Source organism: Bufo bufo, chromosome 10 (assembly GCF_905171765.1).
Source record: "Bufo bufo chromosome 10, aBufBuf1.1, whole genome shotgun sequence".
Classification (NCBI taxonomy): domain Eukaryota; kingdom Metazoa; phylum Chordata; class Amphibia; order Anura; family Bufonidae; genus Bufo; species Bufo bufo.
The window spans coordinates 128,135,073-128,152,399 of NC_053398.1; the positions used below are offsets into that span (position 1 = coordinate 128,135,073).

The window sequence follows — 17,327 nt, forward strand, 5'->3', positions numbered from 1 at the left end:
TACTAAGCAGTCACATTAGAAATACTCTGCCTTATTTTCCGATTGTGAGTAAAGAATAATGTCATCTTGTTATTGTGGCATCATCTGATACTTCTAAGGCTACTTTCACACCTGCGTTAGGTGCGGATCCGTCTGGTGTCTGCACAGACGGATCCGCACCTATAATGCAAATGTTTAGATCCGTTCAGAACAGATCCGTTTGCATTACCATGAACAAAAAAAAATATATTAATATTTTTTTTTTGTTCATGATAATGCAAACTGATCCGTTTTGACTTTACATTGAAAGTCAATGGGGGACGGATCCGTTTGAAAATTGAGCCATATTGTGTCAACTTCAAACGGATCCGTCCCCATTGACTTACATTGTAAGTCTGGACGGATCCGTTTGCCTCTGCACAGCCAGGCGGACACCCGAACGCTGCAAGCTGCGTTCAGGGATCCGCCTGCTGAGCGGAGCGGAGGACAAACGGTGCCAAACTGATGCATTCTGAGCGGATCCGCATCCACTCAGAATGCATTAGGACTGGACGGGGCCTTCAAACGGAACTCACAAGCGGAGCCCTGAACGCTAGTGTGAAAGTAGCCCAAGACTGTCACTTAAAGGGGTTGTCTCATCTCAGACAATGGGGGCATATCGCTCTCATTGTCTGATAGGTGCTGGTCCCACCTCTGGGACCCACATCTACATCGAGAATGGATCACTGAAGGTTGTGGAGGGTGCACTGTGCATGCACAGCCATCCTCCATTCATTTCAATGGGGCTGCCGAAAATAGCCGAGGGCTGGCCTCATGGAAATTAATGGGAATGGTGGCCACGCAAGCGTGGTGCGCTCCCATTATCTTCTATGGTGAGAGCGCTTGGCGGTTGCCAGACCCAGGAAAAAGAACAAAAAAAAAAAAACCAGGGTCCTCCGGCCACCACCTTCCCCGCTAATAGAGAAAGTACAAGAAAAAATACAAGGCCCTTACTAATGTATTGTGATTCTCCAGATTGCCTCCGTAGCTGGCTGGATTCATTCTCCTATCACATTATTCACTGCTTGTATCCAGGGATTACGACCACCGCTGCAGCACAGTTACAAGGTGACCAGGACGGGAGCTGCTGCACATGCGTGCCTATGGGAGCACCCCCGGTCCAGGCCACCAGAGAGGCCGGCATTATTTCCTATAGTGTGCAAGCACGGCCACCACTGCTGGATTGCAGGGTGGTGGTAACCTCTGGAAACGAGCAGTGTATAATGTGATGGAAAAATTAATCCAGCCAGCAAAGGAGGCAACATGGACAATCACAATACAATAGTGTCTACATAATAAGGGCCAATTGCTGAATTGAGGCAACCCCCCTTAAAGGAAACGTCACCCAACAATTTTATCTGCCAGTTAAAACCAAATAGCAACACATCTTTTTCCTAATCTGTTTTTCTTTTCTGATCAGATTATTTTCTGAGCATTATAATGTTTTCATCGGTCAGTGTGCAGGAAGAAGCAGCAGCGGTGGTGGTGCGGGGACCAGGAGCAGCACGGGGAGCGGGGGAAGTATATTACCGGTGAGGGGGCCCGACACATGGGGGGGATGTTTTTGAAATCAGATAACCCCTTTAAGGGAGCTTGCTCAGTCTTAAGTAAATACAGTTTATTCATGGTAGAACTTAGGTTTGGCTCCACAGCGACGTCCAATATGCATTTCCTCTGTCTCCCTGTGTAGAGAATAAAGCTGCGCGACAGTCGGCCCGCAACTCTCCCCACAAACAGGGAAGCAGTGAAGTTATGCAAACATGCAATTTTATCACAACCTAAAATCGTCTCGGAGCCATAATTCTGCAACTCCGTCAGTTTTCAGCAGCATAAATCTCTCTCCTGTCCTGAAACAATGTATCAGAGTAGGTAAAATGTAACATAAAACATTGCAAAATCTGTATACACTGGGACATGTACCAACACTGGGAAAAATAGAGGTCAAAAGCAAACTAAGGCTACTTTCACACTAGCATTTCTATTTTCTGGTATTGAGATCCATCATAGGGTCTCAATACCGGAAAAAAAACGCTTCCGTTTTGTCCCCATTCATTGTCAATGGGGACAAAAAGTAACTAAACAGAATGGAATGCTCCAAAATGCGTTCGTTTGGTTGCGTTCTCATACCGGAGAGCAAACAGCAGCATGCTGCTGTTTTCTTTCCGTAGTGGGATGCGGAGAAAGACGGATCCATCATGACCCACAATGCAAGTCAATGGGACGTATCCGTTTAACTCTTTACACAATCTGACACAATATAAAAACAGATCCGTCCCCCACTGACTCTCAATGGAGTTCATGACGGATCAGACATTGCTATGTTAAAGATAAGAAAACTGGATCCGTTTTGCAGTGCATTGCAGTGTAATTACAGTCCGATTCACTTGGACTCTACTGCACCACAGCTACAAAGGAGACGACACGCAGGTAAACTTTAAAGAGAGGAAGCCGACTCGCACGACCACCACAACCCCTTCTAACAGCTGATCCAACTCTCAGCCCCTGCCTAATCTGATATTGATTAATACTGAGCATAGGGCATCAGTATTACTCCACTGCACAACCCCTTTAAAAATGGTGAGAGAATGGAGGAGTTCTCTTGGCCTGTCTGATCATCTGGTACCTGCGGTGATATAAAGTTGTGTTCAAAATAATAGCAGTCAGACATCACTAACCTGATCAATCACTGTTTTTGGTAGAAATGATATTTCTACATGGCAAATAATTTACTAGCAGGTGTAGTAGAGTAATAGAAACCCAACAGTCATGACATGCATGCTGCTGATTCTGTGTAATTCAATCACTTATTGAAAGGGGCATGTTCAAAATAATAGCAGTGTGGAGTTCAATGAGTGAGGTCATTCATTCTTTGAAAAACATGTGTCAATTATTGCCCTTATCTAAGGAAGGAAGGTGGCAAATGTTGTACATGCTGGTTACAGTGCATTTCTCTCTAAAATTCAGAGGAAAATGAGTCATTGTTCAGAAGAACAGCGTACCATGATTAAAAAGTTGATTGGCGAGGGGAAAACCTATAAAGTGCAAAAAATGATAGGCTACACAGCTAAAATGATCGCAAATGCTTTAAAATGACAACCAAGACCTGGGAGAAAGCGAAAAACTACCATTCAAATGGATAGAAGAATAGCCAAAATGGCAAGGACTTCAGGAAGATCAAAGAAGGTGTAAAGTTACCTGTGAGTACTGTTACAATTAGAAGACGCCTATGTGAAGCCAAGCTATCTGCAAGAAGCCCCCGCAGAGTCCCGCTGTTGGGAAATAAGACTTGTGCTGAAGAGGTTACAATTGGCCAAAGAGCACATTGATGGCCTAAAGAGACATTTTGTGGACTGATGAAAGTAAGATTGTTCTTTTTGGTTCTAGTGGCCGGAGACAGTTTGTCAGACGACCCCCAAACACTGAATTCAGCCACAGCACACTATGAAGACAGTGAAGCATGGTGGACAAGCATCATGATATGGGAATGTGTCTCATACTACGGTGTTGGGCCTATTTATCGCATACCAGGGATCATGGATCAGTGTGAATCCATCAGAATACTTGAAGTCAATTCTGCCTTATGCCGAAGAGGAAATGCCCTTGAAATGGATGTTCCAACAAGACAACGACCCCCAAACACACCAGTAAACGTGCAACATCTTGGTTCCAGACCAACAAGATTGAGGTTATGGAGCAGTCAGCCCAATCCCCAGATCTTAATCCAATAGAAAACTTGTGGGGTGACATCAAAAATGCAGTTTGAGGCAAAACCAAGAAATAGAGAAGAACTGTGGAATGTAGTCCGATCATCCTGGGCTGGAATACCTGAAGTTGGCTGACTCCATGTAACACAGACGTCCAGCAGTTCTCAGAAACAGCGGTTATACAACCAAATATTAGTGAAGTGATTCAAAGGAAAGCAAAATCTTCAAACATTTCTCAGTTTATATAGTGAATGTTTGAGTTTGCAAAGAATACAAAACACTGCTATTTTTTTGAACAGTCTAATATTCCCTTCAATTCTTTTAGAGGAACAACACAAATTTGATATATTTTTCTTCATGTTTTGATTTGGAATAGAATGTGTAGTGTTCCCAATGCATTTGTGTGTATGGAAATAAAAGCTATTAGAAGGATTTTGAGCTTTATTCACTTCTTTAAACACACTGCTATTATTTTGAACACTTAGGTGGAATGCTCTTTAATTTTACCACAGACTGTTCCGGCGGAGAAACAGACTGGTGGAATGCACTGTATTCGGCTTTTAGCTGGACAAAAAGAAATAAATAAATACTACACGCAGCATTTTTTCATCCGTCAGAAAGTAGACATATTGTCACGACGTTCCTGCGACAGGTGGCAGGAGATCGGTGAGACTGGCAACATGTGGTTTGATCTGACACGTTTTCCTTGTGGATCAATAGGAGTCTGTTGTTTCTGGTATTGCCACATCCCTTGCCTCAGGTGTTGCTAAAGTGGTCATTTAACCTTGGTTATTTACTGTTGCTTCTCCCACAATGCTGTGCGGTTTATAGCTTTAGTTCCAGTTGTGGATAGCTGGTGTGTGGATCTCTGTGGAGTTCCTGGTGCTTCCATTGCTCCTTTGAAGTCTTTCCTTTTCCTTTTGTATTTTGTTCTGTGTGTTGCATTTCCCTATTGTTTGTATTAGGGCTCATGCACACGACCGTTTGCCCTCCGAGACATGCGGGCCATATGTCCCGGAGTGACATACATCGTGTGAACGGGTGCGCACAGTATCATAGATTACTATGATACTGGGCGCATCGGGCCGCCTGCGGGACTACTGTCCTGCACTCATATGATCACGGACCGTATGTCTCAGAAGGCATACGGTCATGTGCATAAGCCCTTAGGCCTGAAGGAGGCTACTGTTCATCCTTCCTTTTGGAGGAACAGGTAGTCTCGTCCCTGCCATTAGTACCAGGGTCCTAAAGGGCTAGATAGGACTCTAGGTATTCCTGCGTATGAACACACCTACCTCTGGGGTCTGTTCATATTGGTAGTCAGTCAGGATTTTGGTTAGGGTTTTATTAGGAGGTTTCTATTAATATGTAGAGTGAATCTAAATCGCACATCCTCATTCCTATGCTTCTGATATGACCAATGTTTACAATTTTCAGCATTTCTTTTGATAAAACATGGCTATACAGCACTGTTATCAATCATTTGCTGTGCACTATAAAGAGGCATTAGTATACAGTTTGATCAAAGAGCATAGGCCCACTTACCACGAGAAGGTTGCCTCTTGTTTAAGTGGGAACCTACTCTAACCATGGCGCGGCGCCGTGCGGCGACCACCGCGCCTCCACACCGCTCCAGCAGGCAATGGGATCCAGCAGCCGCACAGCGGCCCCACTGTACAGTGAGGCCACCTGGGCCCCGGGTCCCATCACTCCACCGGCACGGCACAGAAGCAGCGACGGCCGCCGTCCAGCGCCGCATGTGAACTGGTGCAAAAGGCTCACCTGTTCACAGCCTCATAGGAACGCCAACTGAGATGTGGTAGGAATTTATAGACCCAGGTGCTTTTAAATTAGCAGAAGTCTGCAAAGGGTCTATAAATTCCTACCACATCTCAGTTGGCGTTCCTATGAGGCTGTGAACAGGTGAGCCTTTTGCACCAGTTCACATGCGGCGCTGGACGGCGGCCGTCGCTGCTTCTGTGCCGTGCCGGTGGAGTGATGGGACCCGGGGCCCAGGTGGCCCCACTGTACAGTGGGGTCGCTGTGCGGCTGCTGGGTCCCGTTGCCTGCTGGAGCGGTGTGGAGGCGCGGTGGTCGCCGCACGGCGCCGCGCCATGGTTAGAGTAGGTTCCCACTTAAACAAGAGGCAACCTTGTCGCGGTAAGTGGGCCTATGCTCTTTGATCAAACTGTATACTAATTGCCTCTTTATAGTGCACAGCAAATGATTGATAACAGTGCTGTATAGCCATGTTTTATCAAAAGAAATGCTGAAAATTGTAAACATTGGTCATATCAGAAGCATAGGAATGAGGATGTGCGATTTAGATTCACTCTACATATTAATAGTTTTATTAGGAGGTGTCCATATTCCTTTCCTAGTTCTCAGGCCTGATTCCCTGTTCCCCCCTTCCCTCTTATGCTCGGTGTGGTGTTTCCCTCCCACACCGAAGCGTGACACATATACCAGAAAGTAGCCAGATCCCGTTACAGTGAATGGGGATCTGGCGGTGCACGGCGGTATTCGGCTATGCCGGATACAGTGAACTGCGGCAGTCTGCTGGGAGTTCACAGCGTATATGTGAACCCAGCCTAAGTCTATGCGTTTGTGTTGCAAATCACGGCTGTACGGGAGATGAAACGGTCAACTTTACTCCTCAGATCTCATTACATCTCTGGGGGTAAAGGAGCAGGCCAAGTGAAGTGTAGAGCCAAGCCAAAGAAACGTCTCCCAGAAGCAGGGAAGATCATACAGGGTCATATCTTGATGTAGGAAAGAAAAAAAGTCTATTTACTCAAGATAAACTGTAAAAGCTGCAGGACAGGGGAAAGGAAAACCGAGAAGGATTCAAACAAGGAAAGGTTTATATGAAGAAGCAGCTTGGCAGACAGGACAGAAGAGGAGGAGTGTGAGAGCGGCAAGAGATCTGCGATACTGCACAGAGGATAGGCGCAATGACAGGGGAGGGATATTTAAGGAATGTCTGATAAAACCAAAAAGACTAAAAACATCACCAAGAAAACAAAGGCTTACACATACACTGAGCGGCTGAGAGGGACGGACAGGGACAGAAGACGAGAGATGCAAGTGACAGCGAGAAAAATAAAAAGACAAGACAGCAGACAAGTGAGGAGACAGACACATATAGAACAAAGAAAAAGAATGCAAAGGGAAAACAGGGTAGAAGAGGAAGCAATAACCGTGACTAAACAGAGGAGAAAATTAAAGATAGAAAAGCCGGCGTTCACACCGGGGATGACAGCCACTAATCACCGCAGTCCTCACCGATCTGAATGTGACCTCAGATGACATATGGCCGGCCTGCCAAGCTCTCTCTCTCTATAATATATAATATATTATATATATATATATATATATTATATATATATATATACACACACACACACACACACACACACATACACACACACACTTCTCAAAAAAATAAAGGGAACACATAAACAACACAATGTAACTCCAAGTCAATCACACTTCTGTGAAATCAAACTGTCCACTTAGGAAGTAACACTGAGTGACAATCAATTTCACATGCTGTTGTGCAAATGGGATAGACAACAGGTGGAATTTATAGGCAATTAGCAAGACACCCCCAATAAAGGAGTGGTTCTGCAGGTGGTGACCACAGACCACTTCTCAGTTCCTATGCTTCCTAGCTGATGTTTTGGTCACTTTTGAATGCTGGCGGTGCTTTCACTCTAGTGGTAGCATGAGACGGAGTCTACAACCCACACAAGTGGCTCAGGTAGTGCAGCTTATCCAGGATGGCACATCAATGCGAGCTGTGGCAAGAAGGTTTGCTGTGTCTGTCAGCGTAGTGTCCAGAGCATGCAGGCGCTACCAGGAGTCAGGCCAGTACATCAGGAGACGTGGAGGAGGCCGTAGGAGGGCAACAACCCAGCAGCAGGACCGCTACCTCCGCCTTTGTGCAAGGAGGAACAGGAGAAGCACTGCCAGAGCCCTGCAAAATGACCTCCAGCAGGCCACAAATGTGCATGTGTCTGCTCAAACGGTCAGAAACAGACTCCATGAGGGTGATATGAGGGCCCGACGTCCACAGGTGGGGGTTGTGCTTACAGCCCAACACCGTGCAGGACGTTTGGCATTTGCCAGAGAACACCAAGATTGGCAAATTCGCCACTGGCGCCCTGTGCTCTTCACAGATGAAAGCAGGTTCACACTGAGCACATGTGACAGACGTGACAGAGTCTGGAGACGCCGTGGAGAACGTTCTGCTGCCTGCAACATCCTCCAGCATGACCGGTTTGGCATTGGGTCAGTAATGGTGTGGGGTGGCATTTCTTTGGAGGGCCGCACAGCCCTCCATGTGCTCGCCAGAGGTAGCCTGACTGCCATTAGGTACCGAGATGAGATCCTCAGACCCCTTGTGAGACCATATGCTGGTGCGGTTGGCCCTGGGTTCCTCATAATGCAAGACAATGCTAGACCTCATGTGGCTGGAGTGTGTCAGCAGTTCCTGCAAGACGAAGGCATTGATGCTATGGACTGGCCCGCCCGTTCCCCAGATCTGAATCCAATTGAGCACATCTGGGACATCATGTCTCGCTCTATCCACCAACGTCACGTTGCACCACAGACTGTCCAGGAGTTGGCAGATGCTTTAGTCCAGGTCTGGGAGGAGATCCACATTACATCAAAGTTGGATCAGCCTGTAGTGTGTTTTTCCACTTTAATTTTGAGTGTGACTCCAAATCCAGACCTCCATGGGTTAAAAAATTTGATTTCCATTTTTGAATTTTTGTGTGATTTTGTTGTCAGCACATTCAACTATGTAAAAAACAAAGTATTTCAGAAGAATATTTAATTAATTCAAATCTAGGATGTGTTATTTTTGTGTTCCCTTTATTTTTTTGAGCAGTATATATATATATATATATATATATATATATATATATATATATATATATATAAAAGTAACATGTATACAGCATTAGTTGGGGTTTGTTCAATGCCATGGTCACATATCTTTGTTCGCTTTAATGGTTATACAGAATTGAAAATTATTTCTTAGAAACTTTGCAAGGAACTGTTTCTATGCACTTCCTGCATGTACGACGGTGTCTTCACATGTGATCATCATGTGAGGCGACTACAAAAAGATGTTTTGTGCAGCTCTCTGCAAAGAATACGGCATAAACATATGGCATGGAGGTAATAGAGTTAGGTTTGCCTGTTCTTGAGTGGCCACATCAGGAAAGAGACTGAATTGAGAGGTGTCAAGATTGGCCTAGCTATCAGTGATTAATATTATTCTCTGTGTAAGGCCCCCTGCACACGAACGTGTGCGCCCCGTGGCCGTACTGTGGCCCGCAAATTGCGGGCCGCAATGCACGAACACAGACCGTGGGGCAGCCGCAGCGGATCGCGGACGGAAGTAAGGGATGAAACCCTACGGAAGCACTCAGTAGGTTTCTGTTCAGCTTCCGCACCATTCCGCATCTCCGGATTTGCGGACCTATTAAAGTGAATGGGTCCGCATCCGTGATGCGGAATGCCCACGGAACGGCGCTTGTGTATTGCAGATCCGCAAATGTGGTCCGCAATACGGCAACGGGCAGCACACGGTCGTGTGCAGGAGGCCTAAGAGTGTATACAGAGCTAGCGGTCAGCCACTGATAGTTGTACATGGGGGAGGTGTTATCAGTGATTGATAGCTTTCTCTGTGTAAGGCCTCATGCACACGACCGTTGTTGTGTTCAGTGTCCGTTGTTCCGTTTTCCGTGATTTTCTGCGGACCCATTGACTTTCAATGGGTCCGTTGAAAACTCGGATAATGCACCGTTTGTCATCCGCGTCCGTGATCCGTGTTTGCAGTCCGTCAAAAAAATATGACCTGTCCTATTATTTTCACGGACAACGGTTCGCGGACCCATTCAAGTCAATGGATCCGTGAAAAAACACGGAGGCACACAAGATTGTCATCCGCGTCCGTGATCCGTGTCCGTTTTTTTCCTACCATTTTCAAGGCAAACTTGACTTAGATTCTTTTTTTCACTTTTCATGTCTGGTGATCCTCCAAAAATCAAGGAAGACACATGAGAGAAAAAACGGAAACGGATCACGGAACAACAGAACCCCGTTTTGCGGACCGTGAAAAAATACTGTCGTGTGCATGAGGCCTAAGTGTATATACATAGACAGCTAGATAGGTAGAATGGGGACCCCAGATCACCACAAGGAAAACAGTCCAAGAAGTGGGAGTTCCACTCACCCGTTACATAAACTATAAACGCCTGAGATGTAAAAACTCCTTTAAAGGGATTGGCCACTTTTATTTTTATTTATTTTTTGGGATTTGACTCTCCACCTGAGCCGACCTGCATACTTACCTGCTTCCCAGTGTTCGGTTCCAGCTCCTTTGCTCCCCTGCCGCACTCGGTTCCTCTGTCAACATCTGGTTTGATGCCGCTGCAGCCAAATGCTGACCACAGAGCATTGTGTTTTTCTCCTCCTGCTCTATTTATACACCGCTATCCCTGCAGGTCCCTTTTCATCTCCTCGTCAGCATCTTCTGCCAAAGGAGATAACGCAGCCTCCTGTTGCGGTTTTTTGTATGTGTTTTGGGCCCATTATTTTATCTATAGACATTATTAAAATGTTACGTTTTAATTAAGCTACCCATTTATTGTGAATTCTCTTGACCACAGAGTCGACCTACTCCCCTTATATCACATGACCAAGTGACATGACGCAAGGGGAGCATCAAACTGGATGTTGACAGAAGGGGACCTGAGGGAGGCCAGGGAGCAAGAGAGCAGCGACCAAATGCCAGGAAGCAGAAAAGCATGCGTCCCTTTGCAGGTCTGCCCAGAAGGGAAGAGTGTATAATGTATAATGCTAAGATACGTCACAAAGTCTTCCCTGCACAGCTGTGCACTGGAAAGAGGATGTGCTGCAGTTCACTGCACAGTCGGCGGCCAGGAGTGCTGCTGTGTATGGAAAACAGTGAAGGGGCTGCAGTGCTCGTCCCGCATTCTTATGATCCATTTAGAATGCAGTAAAACTCTATGATTACTACATAAACACACACAAATTTAAAAGGGATTGTCCAGCTTCATGACTCCTGGCACCCCTGTCATTCGGCTGTTTGAAAGGGCCACGGCACTCGTGTCCTCGTCAGTGTTTAATTGCACGCCATCTAGATTGTAGCAGCAATGCAGTGCAATTACAGCTTCCTTTCCCATTCTACTGAACAGGGCGAACAGCTGTAATGACACCGCTACAAACTAGACAGTATGCAGGTAAACGCCGACGAGAACTGCAGCCCCTTCAAAGAGCCGATTGTCAGGATACCAGGATTCAGACCAACACTAATCCGATATTGATAACCTATCCTGAGGATAGGCCATCAGCCCTGCAAAACTGGACAACCCCTACAAGGATCTACCCTCCTCTATTGTCTCCTTCACCCCCCTCTAGATGAGAAGCCTTCGCGAGCAGGGTCCTCTCGCCTTCTGCACTAGTCTGTCAGTCACTCAGTTCATGTTTTCGCATTACGTTAAATATGTAAACCCCTCTTCATATGTACAGCACCTTGGAGTAATAATAAGAAGAAATAGAAATGTTAAATCTCTTTTACATTTCCTCTTTAGTCAGTGTTGCAAATGGTATCAGGGCAGCCCAGCGATCGCCTGGTCAGACGTCACGTCACACGGACAACCTAGACCGTCATACTGGAACAGCCTAATTACTCCTATTGTATTGTAGATGTTTTTAACTTTTCTCTTTGTGACTTTCCAAGTGCACGGCTAGTGACGGTAACATGACAGGGTATCAGAGCTGTGTCTCGTAATAAAAAAAATAAAAAATAAATAAATCACAAAGAAAAGACAGATAAAAACATCCTGCACGATATGATAAATAAATATACGGATGCCCATGGCTACATTTATGAAAAACAGCAGATAATAACGCACTAACACAACAGATGCAAGCATTATATATGGACTAAGCCCTCACTCTAAGGGCTCAAGCACACGACCGTATGGCTTTTTCAGTGTTTTGCAGTCTGTTTTTTACGGATCCGTTGTTCTGTTTTTTTGTTTCCATTGTGTTTCCGTTTCCTTTCCGTTTTTCTGTATGCCACATACAGTATACAGTAATTACATAGAAAAAATTGGGCTGGGCAATACATTTTCAATAGATGGTTCAGCAAAAACGGAACGGATACGGAAGACATACAGATGCATTTCTGTATGTGGTCTGTTTTTTTTGCGGACCCATTAACTTGAATTGAGCCAAGCACAGTGATTTGCGGACAAGAATAGGACATGTTCTATCTTTTCACGGTACGGAAATACGGAAATACTGAAACGGAATGCACACGGAGACACTTCAGTTCTTTTTTGCTGAACCATTCATATGCGCATATAATAAATACGCGGATGTCCATGGCTACATGTGTCCTGTAATCAGTCAAGCACCCATGTAATCAGCAAATGACTATATAGAAAGTACACAGGATAATTGCCCAGCTTTTCCCTCTACGTTCATTTTCTGAAACTGGATTACAAGTATGTATTAGGGTACTTTCACGATTCCGGCAGGCAGTTCCATGGCCGGCAATCTGGACGCAAACGGATGGCATTTGTCAGACAGTTACGGATCAGTCTGAAATGCATTGAAATACTGTATCCGTCTCTCCGGTGTCATCCAGAAAAACGGATACGGTATTTATATTTTTCACAGATTTAAAAAGGTCTGCGCATGCGCGGACCGGAAGAACTGATCCGTCAATGCAGCAATTTTAATGCCGGATCGGGCACTAATACATTTCAATGGGAATGAATGCCGGATATGGCATTTCAGCAAGTGTTCAGGATTTTTGGACGGAGAGAAAAATGCAGCATGCTGTGGTATTTTTTCCAGCCAAAAAACGTAAGAGGGACTGAACTGATGCATCCTGAACGGATTGCTCTCAATTCAGAATACATGGGGATAAAACTGATCAGTTATTTCCGGTATTGAGCCCCTAGGACGGAACTCTATGCCGGAAAAGAAAAACGCTAGTGTGAAAGTACCCTTAATAATATCAGTGCATATATAGCATCGCAGTACCTCTCATGCTGGGCGCCGTCGGACCAGAGAACCATGGTAGTAGTAGCAGGAACAGCAGGTAGATCAAGGACAGTACGTTGTAACGAAACAGGCAGGCTGTGGAAGAAAGATGAAGACAGTCAATGCCAAAGACTCTAAAAGGTAAAAAGCAACCTGCGGCTCTCTGACTTTTGCAAAACTACAACTCCTATCATGGTCTAACTGCCTGTGGCAATCAGAGTAGTCAGGATCCAGTACAACTGTATGTGCTCCAGCGGTATCTGTGGCATGCTCTTTTATCAATGGGGATTGGGAAGAGCCAGTCCAAGTATAAGTTTGTCCATATTGCCTCCTTTGCTGGCTAGATTCATTTTCCCATCGCATTACATATTGCTTGCATCCAGGGGTCATGACCACCGCTGCTGCGCAGATACCAGGCGACTGAGACGGGAACTGCTGCGCATGCGTGCTCTCCCGGTCCCAGCCACCCGGCGCCTTTTAATATAACGTGCAAGCACGACCACTGATGCTGGATTGCAGGGTGGTCGTAACCTCTAGATACGAGCAGTGTATAATGTGATAGGAAAATAAATGAAGCCAGCAAAGGAGGCAATATGGACAATCACAATACATTAGTAAGTGTCTTGTAATCACATTCTCTACATGATAAATGCATTTACTGAAGTTAGATGACCCCTTTAACTGCTCAATTGCATACGGATTAACGGTATTTTCTCGTCAGAATGAAGCAAGGGATCACAAAGTGAAAGCGATCATTACATTCAGCTGTGTTAGCCCTACAAGGCACTGTGCCCGATTTATCAGTGAATTTTCTAGTGACAGATTCCCGGGGCGATATAAAAAAAACCCACAGACATTGGCATCAAACACAGATGGTAATATGGAACCGGTTTATCAGCAACCACAAAACAGACACATACTGAATAAAAAAAAAAGAGAAGTTTTAGGCGAGCAGCGAAGCTGGCAGGCGGCCGTTCACAACATACTGTTATTCTTCCAGCTAATTTTAGATGAGGAAGATGTGCACCTAATTAAAGTCCTCATTCAACTTTAGGCTCCTCAAGAGCAAGAACGTTGAAGACTGTTGTGAGATAGTCTCGACCACATGGGAAGGCTAATTTAAGACACTGGACCCAAGATAGGGATGACAGTAACATAGCCTAAACCCGGACTCACTGATGTATCGGGTGATACATAGGCCATCTGTCCCAATCCCACCATATACATGCACACCCAGCTCAGTTGAGCATGCATGTTTACTTAATTTTTTATCTTTTTTTACTAAACATTTCTCATCCTATAAAACCGATTTAAGGCTGTATTCACACAATAGTAAAGAAAATTACCATAAAAATAAATAAATGGTAAAACAGTATATATTTTTCACTATTTTATGGGTGGCTTTCTTGAACACGGCCATTAAAACCGGCTCCCTGGTTTTGTATGGGGGCTGTGAAAATGGACAAAATAGGACATGTCCTATGTTCTGATGGCAGCCGCCAGTCTATGATAAATCCGGCCCAAAGACTTGACAGTGAAAATGGCCATCACAAGTAATGTGAATATAGTGTAAGGTCCATGTATAAAAACATACAACATTCCCCTATATTTTAAAAGGGGTTACACCCCCCCCCATACGCCCGGGCACCTCACACAGATTCTACTTGCCTGGCTCCCTACGCAGCTCCTGGTCCCCGCACTGCCGCAGCGGCTTCTCCCAGTGCGCAGGGAGCCAGGTAAGTAAAATCAGTGTGAGGGGCCCAGGCGTATGGGGGGCCATTTCCAGCCTCAGATAACCCGTTTACTGTCCCCAATTCCACCTTAAAAGGAACCTGTCACCGGGATTTTTTGTATAGAGCTGAGGACATGGGTTGCTAGATGGCCTCTAGCACATCCGCAATACCCAGTCCCCATAACTCTGTGTGCTTTTATTGTGTAGAAAAAACGATTTGATACATATGCAAATTGACCTGAGAGGAGTCCTGTCCCTGACTCATCTCAGGTTAATTTGCATATGTATCAAATCGGTTTTTCTACACAATAAAAGCACACAGAGTTATGGGGACTGGGTATTGCGGATGTGCTAGCGGCCATCTAGCAACCCATGTCCCCAGCTCTATACACAAAATCCCGGTGACAGGTTCCCTTTAAAAGCCCCCCATCCTCATATAAATGTACATTTCTCTCAGATATATTAGCAGATAAAAATATTCAGCAGAAGTCTTGCATGCAGGATTTTTTTTCCTGTCTAACGGATCGTGCATGCAAGTGATGCACAGCATCCGTTTTTTTTTACAGGATGCGTTTTTTTTATTTTTCTGTTCTTCTGATGGATCAGAAGAAAAGATCATTTAGACGTAGCATCTGAATCTTGCTTCGCTCATCACTATTTATGACGAAAGCAACAATGCTTTTTCGGATCGGTTGCACTACGGAAAGCAATTCTGCCTGACACCCCCACCAATGCTCTGCCAAGGTGTCATGCCATGAGACCCTGCTAATAGAGGAGCTGGAGCTTGTTGCAAGGTGCCTACTGTGTATGCCAGATATTTGTCTGCTGGGAGGCGATCTTCTCCCTTCTCCAAGATTAATGGGAGCGGGTTTCCGTATAACCACCAACGCTCCCACTGAAGTTGAATCCAGCATCCACGTATTTGGCATGCATGCGTTCAAAATAGTCACTGGATGGAAAATCAGCTAAATAGTAAACTGACAGAACAGCTGATAGTAATAGAAAATTGGAATTTATCAATTAGCAATTTTCCTAAGGCAAAACCTGGAACTGCACATGGAACATTAAATAGGAAGTGAACTATAAACGTAACAGATTCCCATCAGGTCAGGATGCAAAACGGAATAAAATACGCCGCTCTGTATAACATTCTAAAGCAAAGACAATAAAAAAATTGATTGTTGCCGACATTGCAGGGTCTTGCTACAAAGCAGCAAATGGTACCAACTAGGCCTGAGCCCCCTCTCTCCAAGGGCCACCTAGCAGCCACATGGTCTGCATCTATGGTAGTACACCCTTGCTTAAAGGGGTTGTGCCACCATTAAAAGTTTTAGTTTTTTAATTTTTTTTTAATATAATCCAGCATGAAAGACTAGTTACCTTTAATTACTTTGCTACAAAAATGCTAAAGTTGTGAGATATTCTCTTTACGTCGTTATAAGGGCGCCCTGGTGTTTAAAGAGGACCTTTCACAGATTATTACCCTATGAACTAAGTATACAGACATGGAGAGCGGCGCCCGGGGATCTCACTGCACTTACTATTATCCCCGGGCGCCGCTCCGTTCTCCTGCTAAGCCCTCCGGTATCTCCGTTCCCTAAGTTATGGTGGGCGGAGTCTGCCCTTGTTCTTCTGTAGCGCTGGCCAATCGCATTGCAGAGCTCACAGCCTGGGAGAAAATAACCTCCCAGGCTGTGAGCTCTGTGCTGCGATTGGCCAGCGCTAGAGCAGAACAAGGGCAGACTCCGCCTACCATAACTTAGGGACTGGTATCTCCGCCTACTATAACTTAGTGAGCGGAGATACCGGAGGGCATAGCGGGAGAACGGAGCGGCGCCCAGGGATAATAGTAAGTGCAGTGAGATCCCCGGGCGCCGCTTTTCATGTCTGTATACTTAGTTCATAGTGTAATAATCGTCGAAAGGTCCTCTTTAAAGTGTATAATAATGTCTACCTACTGAGGTGGTCACACATGCTCAGTTCCATCCTTCAACTGCAACCAACCATGACTACTGTAAGAAACTGTGACAGTTAGGTCTCTTGCACGCGAACGTTGTGTGCCCGTGGCCCTATTGCGGCCTGCATACGGCGGGTCCGCAATACACGGGCACCGGCCCGTGTGCACTGCGCATCATGGATGCGGACCGATTCACTTGAATGGGTCCGCATTCACAGAGATGAGGAATGTAAACACAGATCGGAGTGCTTCCGTGCGGTTTCTGTCTGTTCTATTTTTTTGCGGTGCTGTGTCGCAATGCACGAGCACAGTCCGTGGGGCAGCCGCAGCAGATCGCGGACCCGATCCGGCCGTTCCGAAAAAAGATAGAACATGTCCTATCTTTTTGTAGAACGGAAGTACGGGACAAAACCCAATGGAAGCACTCCGTAGTGCTTCCGTAGGGTTCGGTTCCGTGCTTCCGTTCCGCATCACCGGATTTGCGGACCCATTGAAGTGAATGGGTCCGCGTTCGTCATGCGGAATGCCCACGGAACGGCACCAGTGTATTGCGGATCCGCAAATGCGGTCCGCAATACGGCAACGGGGCGCACACCCCCGCGTGAAAGATGCCTTAATGTGTGCCTCACATTATTAGTAAGGGACCCCATCCAGTACCTCCTCACATAATGGGCGATCAATATTTTGCAAAAATAAATAAATACACATGGGATCAATGTGTGAGTATTTATATTTTTTTGTGTGCGAAGTATCAATTTGGTATAGAGTATTGCAATACTTTCCTTGGTATCAAACTCAAAATTCTGTTATCCTGACACCT

At 45.5% G+C, this 17,327-nt stretch overlaps 1 protein-coding gene across 1 annotated transcript in view; it reads right to left on the reverse strand.

The window, feature by feature from the left end:
* PIEZO1 (piezo type mechanosensitive ion channel component 1) overlaps positions 1-17,327 on the reverse strand; it is a 190,900-nt gene that overhangs the window by 121,623 nt on the left and 51,950 nt on the right. The window contains 1 exon segment of the mRNA XM_040408949.1: positions 12,819-12,914. Within this exon segment, the coding sequence (XP_040264883.1) occupies positions 12,819-12,914 (96 nt within the window).